We start from the raw sequence: 19,420 nt of genomic DNA, 5'->3' as shown, positions 1-19,420 counted from the left end.
TCTCTTCTTCTCCTAATCAAGAATTTTGTCTTTAAATGGCATGACAGCATCTGCATTTAATAAAAATCAAATAAAATATTTCCGTAGAAACAGATGGCACTGGTTTTAATTCTTTGTGGCCAATTCAGGTATTATGAGAATGAGTTATGATGTAAGTCAGCTTTGCATGTAACGTATCTTCTAACAAAAATGTTGAATAAACGTGCACTTTGGGTTACCTGTTTCATCTAGATCAGCTCCCTTCATCTGATAGAACATAAAAAATCCCATGCCTTCAGCTCTGTGGCTGCCTGATATTCAGGCCAGGATTTCCTTCTTTCCCTGCCTAGGTGCTGAGGGGCCTGAGCTGTTTCAGGGGTTAAAAGCTGTAACCACTGATGCGTATATATGAGGCTGTATTCCTAGAACACGGCTTGTAGCCTGACTCAAGCTATTACAGTCTAACAACAGGGACCAATAGAAAGAGAAGAAGATCCAAGAAAGCTGAGGTAAGCCCAAACTCTGAAACAATGTCAAACTAGAAGCAATAGCTAATAAGGTGTGCATGGAAATACATCTGGGAATACTAGTATGTACTTCCAGTTTTATATGCTGCTAATTCTTAGGAGGACAGGAAACAAACACAGTGGTTAGCAGTCAAAAGTGGTGAATTTACAGTGATTTCTAACTGGCTTCAGATAGCTCCAGGAACTTGACTAACAAGGTAAATTGCTTTATATTTCTTTTTCTTTTAATGTGTTATTAAGGTTATGAATATTTACAGAGTAAGAAGGTTGCAAATTCACTGTGTGAAATAGAAATGTTATTCTTCAGAAATGCTTTATTTGTCCCTTTCTTTGGAATGCTTCCAGATAACAGTTTCTGGGGCTGGAAAAGCTATAGGGTACTGCACTTGTTACTGCAAATAGCAATGTTGAAAACTATTAAATTACTACATATCATATGCAGCAACTGAACCGAGCTCTTAATCTTACTGATGCATTAATCCTATGAGAGAATTTAATTTTCATTTAAATACTATTTTTGCCAAAACCAATCTCCTAATTTTGAACAGCAATTTCAGCTATCAGTCTCTCAGCCTCTACATTGCAAAATGCTTGTTAATCTTCATGAGTCAGTAAGAAAAATAACAGAGGTTTTAAGGCACTGTTTTTGTGCTATACAAATATTTCTTTTCTGAGTAAATTATCAGTGATAATTGTGTTCATATTTTAACTGTGGAAGAGGCTAAAAAAGGCAAATAATTTAAGTAGGAAAATATTAAAAGATGCATAAATGTATATGAATAGTTTGGTTAGGATTTAGTTTTTGTGGATATAATTTGGTTAGGACTTAATTTTGTGTCATTTACAGCAGACATTTGTTTTGTCTGCTTGCTTTAGGGAAGGAAATTTGTAACTTTGGATATGAGGGTGTGAGTGAGGCGGGGAATGGATTAGTCAAACATATTCCCTCCAAGCTTTTAAGAGCATGCCCAACAAACAGCTGTTAAAACACTATTTGATCTTCCATTTTTCAATGAAGACAAAAGACCCTGGAAAATCTGATCCAGATGCCATTATAATTTAAGAGAGAGCAAAAACAGAAAAGAGGGTATGATTAACTTTAAAAGAAGGAACACTGAGTACAGTGGTATTTATATCATTGTGGTATTGATATCTTTTCTGATGATTAACCATTGTATAATGTAGATTATAGGTCTGTACATGAAAACTTACATAAATTTAAAAGAGGCACTGATTTATTTAAATAATGATCCATATTTTCTAAAAATGATTCATATTTTCATATTCTTTGAAATTATATTTGCACGAACATCAGTTAAGCTGGTAGCTAAAGTGGAGTCTAAGCTGAATCAGGGAAATGTTTATCAACATATAGCACAGAATTGTTTATACCTCTTATATTACATTTCATTTTTTCCTTAACAGGCCATGAATAATACTCTAGAGGACAAAATCTGCTGTTTATAAAGAAAATGTTATTTTGTATACAAGACTGTTTTGTTAATCTAGTATGCTTCTAGGGAGTTTTATTGAGAAACAGCTAATTGGTTTTTTTTTCCCCTTCCAAGGCCAACACCATGATTCTAAAAGTCTATACAAGCCTTTTTCTCTTATTCTTGGTCAATTCTGTGTGGACTCGATCTGTGAGACAAGTTTATGATGACCTGGATCCTGAGCATTGGTCTCACTATACTTCTGAGTGTCCACAGGAATGCTTTTGTCCTCCTAGCTTCCCCAATGCATTATACTGTGATAATAAGGGACTTAAAGAAATACCTCCAATTCCAGCAAGAATTTGGTACCTCTATCTTCAAAACAACCAAATTGAAACACTTTCAGAGAAGCCTTTTGTGAATGCCACTCATCTGAGATGGATAAATCTGAACAAGAATAAGATCACAAACAGTGGAATTGAGAGTGGTGTGCTGAGCAAGTTGAAAAGACTGCTTTACTTATTCCTTGAAGACAACGAATTGGAAGAGGTGCCTGCCCCATTACCAGTGGGTCTGGAACAGCTAAGACTAGCTAAAAACAAAATCTCCAAAATCCCAGAAGGAGTCTTCAGCCACTTGGAAAACCTTACTATGTTAGACCTGCACCAGAACAGTTTGTTGGACAGCGCTCTTCAAAGTGACACCTTCCAAGGACTCAACAACCTTATGCAACTCAACATAGCAAAAAATTCACTCAAGAAAATGCCTCTAAGCATTCCAGCTAATACACTGCAGCTGTTTTTGGACAACAACTCCATCGAAGTTATACCAGAAAACTATTTCAGTGCAATACCCAAAGTGACTTTCCTTAGGCTGAACTACAATAAATTATCTGATGATGGTATCCCTCCAAATGGGTTTAACGTTTCATCTATTCTAGACCTACAGCTGTCTCACAATCAGCTCACTAAAATTCCACCAATCAATGCTCACCTTGAGCACCTTCATCTTGATCACAACAAAATCAAAAGTAAGTGTGTATGACCAGTGTGGGACCTTTCAAAAACATATCTATTTTAAACATCTACTTAACTATAAAAATGCTCTTTGAGATAAAGTGGTAAAAATCATAGAATCATTGAATAATTTGGGAAGGAAGGGACCTCTAGATGTCATTTTTTCCAACCTTCCTGCAATAAGAAGGGACACTTGATGAGGACAGAGCCCTGTCCAGCCTGACCTTGAAATTTGCCAGGGATGGAGCATCCACCACCTCTCTGAGCAAAATGCTTTTGTGTTTTACTGATTTTACAGCATATTTGTTCTACTAAGATTTATGTCCTCAAAAGTTTTCCACTTTGTGTAAATGAGATGAGGTTTTGTACCCAAGGCAACAGAAGCCTGTTAGTTTTAATAGTTTCACTTCCAGGACTGTTTCCAAATTCATCCAGGTACAGAGGGGGTGTGGTGGTTAGGGACATTGCATACTCTATATAATGAAAGTATCTACTCAGTAAGTCATTTCATGCCAAAAGCCAAAATAAAAATGATGACTTTTTATTCACCACTGCACAGAAGAAAGCCAAGTTTCTATATTTATCTTCCCATCATGGTAATTTAATTGAATACATGGTCCCTTACCACTTTTGTGTGCCACTAATTCAAAAATAAACTAAAAGTAATGGTTTGGCTTTCTCTCAAAAGAAGGATCGATGAAAGGAAGATACTTATTGATAATTTACATTTATTCATTGCATTTGGCAAAATAAGTGTCAAATCATGTAAATAAAAAAAAATTAATTGTATAACTGGCACATATTTAAGTGGCCTGCAAGAATTCTAACTGCTAATTAGAGTCAAAGCTTATGACAGATTTTTTTTTTCTGAATATGTTTTATTGCCCCCTGGTCACTAAAGGATTTATTTTAATTGCTTCACTGCAAGGCCTCAGGTGCAGACTTTATTCTGTCACTTCAAGTGACACAAAATTTAAATCAGTGGAATGTAGTCTGTCCAGTTTAAGAACACTTTTGTGTCTAGGTAGTATTTAAAGAGCTGTACAGTCCTCTTCTTTCCCCAAATAAGTTTGGCAAAGCTTAAGACTATGAAAATTAACTTTTGTTGTATGAGTAAAATCAAGTCTCATGTTCCAATGACACATGACCTGTGAAACTAAATCATTATGGTTTTCTGCAAGTCTTGTATTCCTTAATGCCTTTACCACTGTTCAAAAATCATTGTCAACTTAAGAACAAAACTGCCTTTAACAAAGAAAAAAGAATTCTTAGTAATTGAATATAAAATAGTTGCAACCTGATACCTCAAAGGAAAATTGGGTATAGCATAATTGTTCAAGAAGTAAGGGATAATGACATAGTCTTCATGAGACATTGCTCTAATAGAAAATATCTTAGAGGATTGCAAACAAGGAACGTAGTTCCATCAGGCCACAGTAATAAGAGCTGATTTTAATTCTGCAGATTGGTTTTGTCTTCTTAAACCCAGATCAGTCATTATTTTAAGATAATGAATTCAAAAGGTTTGAAAGAAAAATATCTGTAAAGTCCTGATCTGGATTCTTCACAAAAGAGTCCTGCTGAAGGTTTACTTTTATGTGTGCAGTACAGTCCTTTTTTATAATGGTAATTCTCAGGTATTCCTTCACAACTGCAAATCACTGCTTTATTTTCTGCTGGTGAATCATAGTTACACTGTTGTCATTGCAAGAGTTCAGCAAGACATGGCATTTCTATGTAAATAATATTTGTCTATGTTTTATTGCATGCTATTTTGGGATATCAATTCCTTACATGTGTGCACAGCCTTATTTCTCCAGAGACCATTTATGAAGATATAAGCCTTCTGAAGCCCAGGAAAGCCAATGATAGTCTCATCATTTGTCTCAGTGGAACAAAAATTTCACCTGCAATCCCTTCTTTAAGGATCTCAATCCACAGAGGAAATATATTATTCTAATTTTGGAAGTAAAATCAGCTTAAAACCAAAACTAATTATGGCTCCAACAGATTTGCAGCACATTTGTTCCATGGCACTTTAAAACACACATGCCTAGATATTTACCCAGTAGATACACTTGTGAGGCTCTGAGGAGTTGTTAAATAGTGGAAAATAGAATGTTAAAGAAAACAAAGAGAAGGTATGAAATGATGATGTAGCAAGTGAGCAAGGGTAAGCAGGTGGTATTATCACAATGCTATCAAAGGACAGATGAAAGGGAGCAAACAGTAAGTTCCCCTGGAAGAATACCAAGAGGCTGAGATAGATACTATGAACTAATACTATTCCATATATGTAGAGAAAGAGAGAAATCCTTGGGCCATATATCAAAATTTTGTTTCTAAATTAGGAGTTTTACTGGAAAAGAAACAGGATCTTCTGCAGTTCTTCAGCAGACATACAGTATTATCCTTTAATGAGAACCACTTTGACAGTTTTCCCTTACAGCAGTCCTAGATTTCATGTTTAAATATTAAAAGATATAACAATTCTGTTGACAAGGGGTGAAATTCATCTTCTTTGAATAAACTATCCTAGATATTTGGATCTAATTTGTCATAGTCATACAAACCTCCTACTCAGTGGAAAGAGATACACAATTGTTGTCAGTCCCCTTTTGGAAGCAATCATCTCTCTCGAGTTTATAAAGAGACTCAAAATGGTTTACTTGGGCTGACAACTTCCACGTGGATCAGTTTAGGCAAGGTGAATTGTATCTCTGGAAGGAAAGACTTGTTCCTCCTGCTTTAACAACCTTCATTCATATATTCGTGAAGAGTATTGAAAGAGAGAAAAAGAGAGAGAGGCTTTTACTCCCCTGATAGTTGGGGTAGAATTTACTGTTTATAGGAAGAAAACAATAGAACCCAAACCAATTCATACCACACATCATCAGGAAACATCTTCTTCCTAGGTGGCCTGTGGTTAGATAACTGCTGCCTCACTTCAAGGCTGGAGTAAACAACCCGGTGAAAATGAGTGCAATGAGATATTTTCTAGGTCAGAGAAGACAGAAATTTAGGATACACTTGAAGCCATCTTGTCTCTATGAACAGTAGTGCTGACAAAGTACATATTTTCTGCTAGATAGTGTTGATTCACCCAAAACTTTTAATAGCTGCTTTCATAATGAAAATTCATAAGCTTTCTGTGTTGTAAATTCACACATAAAAATAAGTTATATCTTGTTTCTTCCAAGAATACCAAAAGCTTTGCCAACATTAATCAAATTTAACAAGATAAACAAACACGTTTTGATATCACGGATACAACAAAAGCTTCAGGTCTTGGCCAACTGGATGTATTTATCTAGTTTCCATGACAAAGATAAAGACCACTTCCAAGATGTTGCAAACATCTGGGCAGATTTTCAAAATAAAGTAGAGGGGGGAAAAAGTAAGTTATGGAAGAAAAAAAAAAAGTAAATTATGTTGTTATTTTTACTTCATAACTTTTCTCTGATTTTGGGGATCATAGTCAGAAGATTTGCTGCATGGTATCATTACTAAATATAAAGGGAGAATTTCTTTTCCTATCACTTTTTAGTAAAAAAAATGTATCCTAAAAAGTCTGTTACATACACATTCTCCATTCACTTTTTTTTTTCCAGTTAGTCTGGGGCCAAGATCCTCAAGTAGTCAGATTAATCCAAAAATATCATAATTTGGTCAAGGGAATTTGACATCTTTGATAAACAAACACCACTTCAGTGTTTTCTGGAGGCCTTTTTGAGGCTGAAATAAGGCAACAGCTGCCTGAATATTTAACAACTGAAGACAAAATATAAAAACCATGTTAGCCAAGTGGCAGTGCAGAGGTAACCTAGAGGAAACATAAAGCCCAAGCTATTCAACTTATATGAATATGGATAATAATTGAAGCCATAGTTTCAAATTTTATCTGTACAGAAAAATATTATGTGTGATGTATATAGAATTTTGAGGATTTGTTAGCTTTCAGATTAGGAAGAAAAATATCCCATTGCACAAGTTATATTTTTGTAATTAAAACCAACTCCACTTAATTATGTGAGAGAACAGAAAAGTACAGATGTTAAAAATTAAAAAAAACACTATAAAAAAGTTCCTCTGATTCAATATTACTATTGTTTTGAATGCAAGATCTTCATTAAGGAATATTATCAGCTAAAAAATTAATGTACTGTCATTGAAATAAGATGTGCAAAACCCCTCAGAAATAATCTTGTCTTGCCCACTCAGAGTGTAAAGAGCTATTTCTCAATGCTTACCATGCAGCTGTCTAACTTAGTATCCTCTTTGTCCAAGAATAAATTATGCATGTAATGGCCTTTTTTCATAATTGCAGCACACTAAATATGTGATTCACTGATCCACATCACATTATATGAAGATGCTTGTTTTGAATCAACAAGGTATTTAAACGGTTACAAAACCAGCAGCCTCCCATGATAGCATCAGTGGAAGTTTACTTTATTTGTGTCCTAAGTGAATTTGATCTTCATGAACTTTTCCCATGGAAATAACCTAACATGTTGACTTACATTTTCAGGTGTCAATGGTACTCAAATATGCCCAGTTTCCATCGCCCTGGAAGAAGATTATGGTTACTATGGCAACATCCCTCGCCTCCGATACCTTCGTCTGGATGGAAACGAAATTCAACCTCCAATCCCATTGGACATCATGGTTTGCTTCCGACTACTTCAAGCTGTTATCATATAAAGATATTGCCGTGTCACTCTTGTACTGTGAGAGTGCTAAGATACAAGTTTTGCTGGAATGAAACTTGTTCTAACTCATAAATCAAGAAGTAACAGCTTTATTTGACTTTAATTTTTTTTTTCTTTGCTTGTATCTTTTCTTCAGCCGAAAAGGTTTTTCTTTCAGAAGGGATTTTGTGTGGACCTGAAACATGTCCTATAAATTCATAATGAGAATATATTGAAAATCATCGGTGTAAGATCCTAAATTTTCCAGAGAAATTTCCTGCCTACCCCATCTTTCTTGTCCAATGTGACAACGCCTACCCTACTAACATTATTCCTATAGACAAGTTATGTGTCCTTATTTTGTTATATTGTAGCTAACACAATGAATTTGGGTGCAGTTGGCCAAATGCATATGCTAATAAAATCATGAGCTGCATGATTTTGTTATCATAACTGCCACTGACATTTCAGATAGTGACTCGTGGTGAACAACCACTTAACATGCAAATAACCCATAAATTCCTGTCATCTTTTGAAGACTAATACTTTTTAGACAAAAAGTATATGAGGCTTAACATCCAAAGCAGTATACTGAATATATACCACTGTAGGGATTCATTCAATGAATTTCAGAACTGGAATAAATGAATCCAACTCAAATCCAGGGATAAGAGAACAAGATGAAATTTTGTTCTCTCAAAGGCCCAGTTTTCTGCTGTTTTATTCCATTTCTAGATTTGATACTATTTCTTTCAGCAGCTTTGGGATTGACATTAAATATTTGGTTAATTTTAGTTTGCAGAGAGATACACCAAGAATAGTAATGATTGCATAGTTCATGGATTAGGTACTTCATAAAAATTTGAATGGCTAGTTAATGCAATGGTGATAAAGAGAAACTTAAGAAATTAAGAGTTATGTCCCCTCCCAGTTATTTACTGAACTAGGAAAACATTTGCATAATTGTGTCATTTAAGCAAATACAATCAACTCTGAGAAGTAATCAGCTACCTGCTAAATCATACATGCACACAATAATTCTGGATTTTAGAGAAGTCCAGATTATTAGAACACAATACATTAATAATTCACAGGGGAGATATCAGAAGGCAACTTTTTATGAAATATGGTTGCTATTATCAAATCTAGTTTATTTTTCCTATTTTTTAATATTGGCATTTCAATAAATAACTTGAATATTAGAGTCAACTATTCATGAGACAGTATGACATTCTTATTTCTGCTAGCCAGCACAACAGACAATACATCAGTCATTATTTTAATCTTCTTGCATTTCTAGATAGAAGCAATTAGTTGCTCATTGATATCTTGCATCTATTACTAACATTTTAAGACTGGCCTCAGTAGCAAGCATTTAAAGACAATGCACATGGTATAATTTTTGCTTTGCAGATTAGGTATTTTCTTAAAAGTATATTTTTAAAAGTGTTGAGAACTGTAATTTCTGACAAACAATCCTTTTTAGCTGAAAATCAAGTCTTATTCTGCTCCAGAGAACTTGTGGAAACAACCTAGTATAGAAACCCAGCATAGGAATAACCCATTCAGAAATCTGATCTCTAAACCATTTATTTTTGCTGTTCTTTTAGTGTGATTGATGAGAAAATCCTGCCTTTCTAACAAAAGTATTTTCTGTACCTCTGTGTTCATCTCATATGAAAAAAATATTTTTAAAGATTCTTTACAATATATATGCATGTTTAGCTATGTTCTTTACTCAATAATAGCATAGTAATTTATTTTTAAAAAAAGAATTATGTGACAATACTACTAATTAAATTATAACAATAATTATGTTATTGTACTTGGAAATTAATTTCTACTTTAAACAAAGGACAAATACATATCCTCCAAAGTGAATATTCACAGGCATATATGCATTTATTGATATTATTTGCAGTTCTAATCATACAGCAAAATATCTTGAAGATCCAGTAAAAAAAATATTATCCTTTTAGGTACCGTGTACAAGGTTTAAGGAAAGACTAAACCTTTCCCAAAGAGATATTAAGCTTACATATGGCAAATGTTGATATGTAAAATCATAAAGGGATACTAGAGCATCAAGGTATTCCATTTGCTGGATAGGGGCATTATATGATGGAAACAGGGGCACAGGATATGATGAAATAGTTTTTAACTTTCACTGACTGTACTGCTCTTTTACCAACTCAGCATAATGTGGATATCCTTATAAAATGGTCCTTCAAATAGTCAGTACTATCCTATGCAACAGTTCTAGAACACATGCAGACTGATGCCCAAGATGAATTTCTGTCAAACCCCAGTTAATCTGAGTGATGTGACACATCCCAGGACAAACTTCTACTAGGCTCAAGAGCTGCTGCTGCCAAGTGCTCTGTATTCTACACCTTTGATGCAGTGCACCAACTCCACGTCTGGGAACTATTTAATAAAGAGAAAATCTTAAGTATTCTGACTTAGGCTAATTTGTTCCATCTTGATGCTCTCTCCCAGAACCAGCTCTACTTATGAAGTAGAATAAAAAACAGTTATGTTGCTCCAGTGACCTTCACAAAATAAATCAATATTGATTGGATGTTAAGCTTCTTTACTGCATGTACATGGCCATTTGCAACAGTTTTAATATTCTTCAAGGTCCTGGGAAAGTTGGTGAAATTTCTTTTCAGACTATAGTAGCAGGCCTAAATTGCATTATTGTGTGGTACTAAATAATGTAGGCTTTTAGCCACTACACAGTCAGTTCATTCATTGTGCCAGAAGACTGTAAAGGAATATGTAAAACACATTGTCTTTTTCTCAATGTTGAGAGCCTCTAATACAATGTAAAAAGCATCACTGCACTTGAAAGTCTGATGGCAATTCTTCCTAATCCAAGATTTCTCTAAGACTTCCCACTGACATTTCCTGGTCCAGTAAAAATTGTGTTCTTTTCCTCTGAAAAAAGGGAGGAACACACCTCTCAGCTGTCCTGTCTGAAACTGCAGCTGGCATAATAAAATAGTCATTTGCTTCCCTGACTTGTCAGAACACATTGCAAAGAGTATTGAATGGAATACTGTGTACAGAAACAAAGACATTTACAAGTATGAGAAGCTGAGAACAGGTCACCATGAGCGTACTGCAGCCATGGCCAATCACTAATCAAACCACAAGCATCTAGTGCTTTTTGCAGAAATCTTTATTGCATATTAGGTAATTTTGAAATCAGAGTTGTCAACACAGACATGTTATCATCTCAGCCCAGGGTACATACAGTTGTCCTGTAAAGAAAAGTATTAAAGCAAAGTGAGAGACTCCAGAACTGAAAAATACCCAGATGTTTCTGACATGTCTGCCAGCATGATTGGAGGCTGGTATGCTGGATCTATCAAAAGGCTGTGGGGTTTTATAACACAGCTGGCTCTGCAGGAAGAAAAGTCCTTTTCAGATGCTGCCAGCATAGTTACAAATTTAGCCTCAGGTGTGATTCTCCCTGCTCCATACTGTTCTCTGGCATTTTCTGGTTTGTTTTTTTTTCTCAAGATTCTAGTGTGCTACCACTATTCGTCAACATTTTGAGGGAAAAACACCACCACAACAATCATGCATAGATGCCAGTGACCACAGCAGCTTGTATGACACCTGGAGGAAGAAACACAAACATTGAGGAAAAAATTCGGAAGATAACTAGCAAACTAATTTGCATGTTTGTTTGTCCAGTACAAATCCTGTGTCATGGGAGGGATTTTCAGTCACCCTTGCTTCACCCAAATGGTTTCCAGTGTTTGCTATAAGTAGGTGCTGTTCCCTTTTCCAGCCTGGAAGAACTATTTGCTGATATCACATTGCAACTATTTTCATTGCCTACCTGGAGTCAGATTACTGTAACATCTACATTTCTGTGTTGATTGTTAAACAGCTGATATCCCTCTTTTACCAAGCATAGCTGAGAATCCATGGCATTGTTAAAGTCGGCAAGTTAATCTTTTTCTCTTGACTGAAAGTCTCCTCTATGATTGCATTTTTTTTACCCAGAATTGCTTACCTATTTAAACATGACAAGAGGCTCTACAGGGCACCACACTGCCTGTATAGTGATACTCAGGAATAATAATAACCACTTCAGGTCAAGTGTATGAAGCAATATCCATAATTTACATCATGTTCTGCCCTAGCTAACTTACTATCTGACCCATTAGTAGAAGTGATATTGTTTCCAAGCCCTGTGCTTTCTCTAGCAGTGTTAGTTCCAGCAAATCTACACTTTAATGAATTCAAAACCTTTGCCAAAACAGTTTTTTTCTTATAGTCCCTGCACTGTTGCCAACAGCCGGTATATTCTTCTTAGTGGTTCTGTTTTGATTTCTGTAGCAGTGGAATGAGCCCAGAAGAGGGTCACTAAGCTGATCAAAACACTGCAACACCTCTGCTGTGAAGACAGAGAAGGTTGTGGCTGTTCAGCCTGGAGAAGAGAAGGCTTCAGAGAAGTTGTAGGTGTCCTGTGCTTGGAAGTGCTCAATGCCAGGTGGGATGAGGCTCTGAGCTACCTGGTGTAGTGGAAGGTTCCGTGCCCATGACAGAGCTCTTGGAACTAGGTGATCCTAAAGATGTGTTCCAATCTAAATCACTCTATGATTCTATACCTATTTGACCAAACTATCTTACTCTCAGCTTGATTTAGTTTTGTTTCTTCAGTGGTTTTTTTGTGCTTATGCATCTTTATGGATGTGGTGTTAATGTCTGTCCTGATGTCCTGCCTGTCCTGGTAGTTCAGCTCCATCTGGAATTCCCCAGGGAAAGGGTTGCCCTGAGTGCACACAGCTATGGCAGCAGAACAGCCCCACTGCTCACAGCTCTCACACCTCCTTCAGTGCCTGTGTGCAGACCCAGGATGGTGCTGTCTTGTAGGCAGAGTATATCTGGAAATCTCTTTTCTGAGGCTTTCTCCCCCCACTCCCAGTCCTTTCTGTAGGAAAATTTGTGAAGAAACTAGAATCACATTTTCCACAAAGAAAAGCTGCTTTTAATTAGGGGCTGGGGCAATGAAAGTGTCATATGGGCTCAGCAGATCTCAGTGAAGTTACAATTTTTTCAATAATTTTTTATTCATTAAAATGGTCTATCACCCTTTTTATGAAATGCTTGTGGATTCAGAAGAAAAAAATGCAAATAGTCTCAGACAGAGTAAAGGAAAGAAAAATAAATAGTGTTCATGCTTCTTACTTAATATTCTTGTTGCTAAGATATCCATGTAGCATGATATGCCCTTTACCAGTTAATGAAATCCTTGAATTTGTCTGAAATCATGTTCCCACAGCTAGGAAGCCTATCTTGAGGACGGTAATCTCCTTTTGGTGCTCTACTTTGTTACAGGACTTGAAATAATCACTCATTCTCTCTCCTGGCAGTGAAGATAGGCTTCATGGTATTATAGGATCTAGGCTCAAGACCCAGTCTGAATCAGAAGCAGATTGAATTGGAGTGTAGATTTTTATTTTTTTTCTCTGAGGAGGCTGTTTTCAGCACCAGACTAGAGGTTCAGGCTGTTTTGTGAATCCAAGGATTTGTTTCTTTTAATGACTGGAACTGCTTCCAATGAAGAAGACTGATGGCAAGCCTTCTCAACTCTGCTTAGCAGCAGAATAGAAGTGAGTTACATTTAAAATGTCTCTGACAAATTTGCCAGGAACAAGGTCCCCAAATTCCCTGCCTCTGAACTGCTGACCAAATCGGGAAGAGATAACTGTGAATGAAGATTTTCTCTGAAAGTCCCAGTAGTTCGGATCTTTTAAAAAGCTAGTTATTTATGTGTTTATTTTGGTTTGGTGTAAGTTCTTGAACATGAAATTTAAAATAACACATATGAACATGGTGTGAAGTTCATTTTTCATTTTTATATGGAGAAGAAGACTAAAATAATTAATTCCCTCTCAAATAAATATAAATATTTTTAACTGGACTGACCATTAAATAAACAGGTAATCGGAAAAGCAAATTTTCTGTTCTCAAGACAAAATTTCCATGCTTTCCTTTTTTTCTCCACTGTTCTTTCCTAACATCTTCATTCTGTCTGGTGTCAAAGTAGTAGACTTATTAGGTATTGAGGAACATTGAGAATTATTTCAGTTGCATGTTTATCCATGCTTCTGATTTTCCTCATGGTATTAACAAAACTTGTGTTTGTATTTTCCTACTTTTAAAAACCCTGCATTACAGCCTCCCTTTTTTTATTCAGGGAAAAAGGTGCTCCCAGAGATTCAAGGCTTTCTGTGGTGTCTGCTTTCCCCATATTTAGACATCCTCTGCTTACCTCCTGATTCTCCTGTTCCTGCTGGTTTAATACTAGCTCCATACTGGGATTTTCCCCAATGCTAGTACTGTAAGGCATGGAGTGGGATGTCCTGTTTCCGGTGGGCTGCTTCTGACATGGGTTATCTGGGCTTGGTGAGGGAATGACAGCCTGGGTGTCTTGTGTCTGAGGAGCTGAAGCAAATAATCAGCAGATCAGCTTATGAAGGCACTGAATTATGTGGCAGGAATCAATGCAAAAATGGGTTCAACAACTCAGTAAAATCTATTGAGCCACAAACATGCAAAGCAGAAAATCATCCAGAGCAAGACAGACAGAGATGAAGATGCAATTGGAGCAAATTGTCAAACTTAAAAGTATGCACAAGTATTTGTACAGGTCTTTGGAAACCTATCATGAATCTTGGGCAGATTGCTGCTGAGGCATAAACCCAGAGGAAGTTCAGAGAGAAGAAACCGTGGAAAGCTGTGAATGCAGAAACAGAAACATCTTTATCCCCCCTTACTGCCTCTTTTGATTGCACTGGCTGAATTAACACTCACAGAGTTTTCTGATAGTGTGTAAGAATTTGTCTCTTGTTTGCCTTATCACAGGTAAACAGTAGGCTGTCAACAGGGTTGGTTTAAAACGTTTTTTCTGTACTGATCATTGTGATTGGGTCTAAACAGTCATCAGGCAGCATTTCTAGATCTCCAGAATCTGTTTAAAACATACCAGTTTGGGCAAAGCCCAGCAGTCATATGTGTTGCTGAAAGCTCATGTAAACATTTAACTTGTTTAAAAAAATCCCAAGAAACTAAAAAGAGTGCCTCTCCTTTGAAAGCTGTTATTGTTTACAGGGAAAATATACTAAGTAGTCCTACAGTTTGCATTAAGTTTTCATTATGTCAGAGACTATTTTCAGAGGAATTCATGTGCCTTATTTAAAAGAAAATAAATTTTGAACAAGCATATCTTGCCATTAGTAGACAATTTGAAAAGTTTTAGATAAACCTTTTCACACTAATCTGCTAGAAGACACATTTTGTATGGAATATTTGCCTCCCATTGAAATGCAAACATTTAATATTTCTAAATTTTCCTGCTCTGGGTGTATGCAGTGACACATATAATAATTTTAAGAGTCTTTTCAAATTCAACAGAATGCCTGATGTACTGGGAATCACTGGAGCTATTGACTCCAGTTAACTTCCTTGCTGGGAATATAAATTCCTATTCATTCAAGAGACTAAGCCCTCAGACTGATTCCTTTTAACTTGTCTAAAGATGAGTTGAATATTCTGAAGCCTTGTCCTTTCTACAGCTGAAAGATAGCTGAAATAAAATTAGACAGCTTATACAGCCGTGGACCAGGATTAGATGAAACTTCCTTCTCTGCATCACAAAATCATGGAGTTATTTTGTCAGTTGTAGAATTGGGAGCAGATCCAAACTTCAGTGAAAAGGAAGTGATGTGATATGAACAAATCAGAAATCAGTTAACAGATCACAGTCAAAATAGCTATGGATAACATTCTATACTTAGAAAGGTATATTAACTTTAGCCCTATAGATGGCCTTTTTCCACTTTTAAAAAAGTGCCCTTTCACAGTATTGCAATTGTAGAAAAACTGCCTTTTTAGGGAGAAATCTTAGAGATCTCAAAAATACGTGCAGGAGCCCTAGTTTTTACCACTTTTACTCAGTACTTCCGGATATAGGAAAAGGCTCTTGTTGAGGTCAGTAGCTGGACAAGTAACAAAACAACTTTATCTTTCATTTTTCATGTAATCAATATAACCATTCTTTGATAAGGAAGAAGTAAAAAGAAGTCAAATACTAGAAGAGAGAAAATAAATGAAAGAGATGACTAGGAAGGGAAGAGGAAAAACGTGATGAGGAGACAAAAGAGGAAGAAGTAAAAATATTTGGAAAAGAAGGTGGCTTGAGAGAAGCCTTTCTTACTGGGCATTCCTTTGCATGAGAGTAAAAGAATGGGGAAGGAGACACAAGATGCTCATGTGCATTTAGGGAGGAAAATTGGGAGTTGGAAATCTTGGAAAATATCGGTCCACAAAGGTACTTACAGCCTGAGACTTATAAGCCTTCAGCCTGGTCTAGAGTTACTTCTTTTGGGAAATGGCATGACAGTAGCAGCTAAGAATAAGCATTCAATATTTGTAATGCTGACTAACACACTGATTAATACACAGTCCAAACACAAAAGGAGCTGTGCAGATGTGTGAATATTACCTGTGAGATTTCTTCAGATCATGCATTATTATATTCTGTGCACTGTTTCAAGCTTTTTTTCATGCATTTTAAAATGAATTCCAGAAGGAATATAGTAATATGCCTCAACCATCAATTTCATTTTAGTTGGAAACCACAGGAAGAGGCAATGTCAGCTGGCAAATCAGCTCTGGCTGCTCTCAGGCATAGTCTTCATCTTGTAAACCATATGCTTCACCATGCTTTAACAGCTTATATGCTTAGTTTTATCAGCTGACCTATCAGACACTGGCTGATGTAAGATCCAAGGTCTACTAATTTTCAGAGGCATGTTTATTTGTCAGGCTTTAAGGAAGTGCTATGACTCCCTAAATACTTTCATGGCTCAGAGGTCCTACAAGATCAAAAGCAAAGTTTTGCTTCTTGCTAGCTTTCATTTCACATCATGCAATGAAAAAGTCCTATTTTTGTCTAGGAACACTAGAAAAATATTGTCCATGCTGAAGGAGAAAAGTCAATATTTGATGGTTATAGAAAAAATGTTTAAAGAAATTCTAAGAACTGTCCAAACACTGCTTAATGTAAAATCTTTGGCCATCTAAATGGGATGGCTTTGTAAAGTCATCTTACTGCTAATGGGAAAACAGCTGGATACTTAATGTTGATTGATATGGACCAAATTGAAACTCATATTTTAGAATGTCAGAAATTTGACTTGAAATTTATTTTTTTTTTGTTCACTGAAGGGCAGGTTACCTTCCAAGATAAACATTTTTCAGTTGTTATTTTTTTTAAGGCAGATAAACATCTGATGTTACATCCTCTGGGGTTCCAGGAACGTAAAAGGGAATTTCTTATTTTACAGATAGATTGGGTTATATTGGTCCCAAATGGATTCTGGTCAACAATTTGACAGTGAGAACAGCAGCACTATTTTGAAATGGCCGTAACAGCAATAGCAACAAAATTCAGCTGTTCCCTCATTCGGGACAATGAAGTCAGTGAAGCAGCCGTTCCCAGACAGGGAGGATGATCTTATGGGTTCCTACTAAAAAACTAAGGGAAAGGGAAAGGCTGAAAGATAAGCTGCGAATTTCCCTAAGCCCTTTTCTACCTCAATCATATATAGAACAGTAAAAAAAGATAACAATTTTGAAATTGAATTTCAAAGGAAAGGGAAAGCTGAGAAGAAAATGCTCAACAGCTCTCCGACCAAATCCCTGCATCCACAGAACTGCTTTTTGGCTCAGCCTTAACACAGCATATTTTTATTTCAATACAAAATCTAATTAGGGAATAAAATGTTGGTTTGGATCATTCATTCCCTCTCCACAGTGACTCATCTTCTTGCCAGAATTCCACAGTGGCAAGGTTGTTCTTTGTGTCAATGGCTCCCAATTGAGTGATACATATGCTTGTCTCAGTACGTTTTTTTTCCAACTAAATATGTGTAGCACATAAAAGAAACATACTGCATGCACGTAAAAGACACAGGATAGAGGAAGAGGCACAAGAGTGAATAAAAGATACTATGAAATGAAGACTTTTATGAAACCGGTTTTAGTTAGAGGAAAATGAAGCTTTTAACCATAATCAATGCTTCAAGCTATTCTGGAAATAATTCAAGATAAATGAAATGAGAATGAGGTACATGAAAGCTTTTGGGTTTGAAAAAGTAACAGCTGTGTCTAGAAAACCTGGACAAGAGTGCTTCTTATTCAAATATGTCTGTTTTAATAGTATTTCTAATTCAAGCATACATCTCAGTCCATTAAAACAAAATAAAAAACCAGGGTAAGCACACAGGACAGACACTATATGATCTTCAATAAACAGATTTATAATCAAACACTGCATAATTATTTCAAGAATCTAGTGCCAAAAATATATTTTGATTCCATGAAATGTACCCTTAAGGATTTGTGAAAAAGAGTAGATATTCTAGGATCTGTGCCCATTTATCCCCTTTTGTTCCACATGAAAGATATTATATTAAATCAACTGTATATCTGGAAAGAATTAAATCATCATCTCTCACTGGCAAACCTAAAGGAAAAATTCACAAGAAAGCACAGTTTTATATAATGAAAGTTCTCATGTTTCATGGAGTTAAAGGGAAAAACTAACTGCCAAAGGGAAAGTTTTTGTTGCCTTTGGTTATTCTTCTCAGACTATATATTATGGAGTTCTCCTCTGCTCCCTTTATTATCTTTATTCAATGATACAAAATTCCAGACATAATGAAATGAAACCATTTCAAATGCTCTTGCATTAAATCCTTCAGGAACAAACTTCTCTGTAGCAGCTGATACAGTGACAGTCACTGGCACTATAGAGTAGCAACCAAAGCTGACTGGTCCCCTCAGCAGGATTCTTTTTAATGATAGAAATGTCTGACTTATTCACTGCAATTGAATTCTATTTAAATAGTGCATGGGCCAAAATCTGCCTTTGTTAATGGGGTTTCAGAGGCGTAAATGAAAGCAATGACTTTTGCCAGCAGACTAAGCTCACCACAGGCTCCTAGTGATTTACCTCAGAGATGGCTTTATTTCAGTAATGTAGTTTTACAAGTCACACTGCACTGTTCTTTAACTAGCTTTGGCCTATCATGCTTATGTATTAGCTATCATTAAACCCCATAAAATGTTCAGAGCTCAACTCTCATCAATCTGCACTCTGACAGAAAAATCTGATGTTTTTCACCAGCTGCAGCTTTGACCCTCAGAATTTACTAAGGCAAAGAAAATCTATGAATACTAGGAATTGCAAATGAGATGAACATTTACATCTCTGCATAACAGAGACAAACTGAAATGTCTTTTTTCCTTCCAGGAAATGATTATGTGAAAAAGTGGTGGTTCTGCATCTTATTTATGGGTTAAACAGCAACACAGTAACTAGGATCCTCTTACTTCTCAGGTCATTCTTCAGTAGCTCTTAGTCCTTCCCTCAATCTCTTACACTCAATGCTGATCTCCCTTTGCTCATTTTCCTTGGACAGTTTGTTGATTTATACTACTTGATCTTTAACCTCTGTGGTAATGTTTCCTCAGTCTCCTGCTGACAACTATATCAAAGAAATTGGAATTTTAAATGGGGAAGTGGGAGCTTACTCTTCTTCTTTAATTCTCCACAATGCCATCTATGTGTCTTCCTTACTGATACTAATATCTCATCCACTCTTCTTTTGGATACCACAATTCGATGGTCTGAATTTTTCACTACATGCTATGCTATTTTGTATACCTGACTTGTTATTTCTGTG

At 36.0% G+C, this 19,420-nt stretch overlaps 1 protein-coding gene across 1 annotated transcript; it reads left to right on the top strand.

Annotated features, from left to right (window-relative positions):
• Nucleotides 1-367: 367 nt before the first annotated feature.
• On the top strand, nt 368-7,675 carry KERA (keratocan). The gene is made up of 3 exons (XM_014889027.2): nt 368-488; nt 2,075-2,969; nt 7,487-7,675. The coding sequence occupies exons 2-3, from the start codon at nt 2,084-2,086 to the stop codon at nt 7,657-7,659; spliced, it is 1,059 nt and encodes a 352-aa protein (XP_014744513.1). The 5' UTR covers nt 368-488; nt 2,075-2,083; the 3' UTR covers nt 7,660-7,675.
• The last annotated feature ends 11,745 nt before the right edge of the window (nt 7,676-19,420 follow it).

Source organism: Sturnus vulgaris, chromosome 5 (assembly GCF_052056855.1).
Source record: "Sturnus vulgaris isolate bStuVul1 chromosome 5, bStuVul1.hap1, whole genome shotgun sequence".
In the NCBI taxonomy this organism is placed as follows: Eukaryota; Metazoa; Chordata; class Aves; order Passeriformes; family Sturnidae; genus Sturnus; species Sturnus vulgaris.
This window is presented reverse-complemented; position numbering and strand designations above follow the sequence as displayed.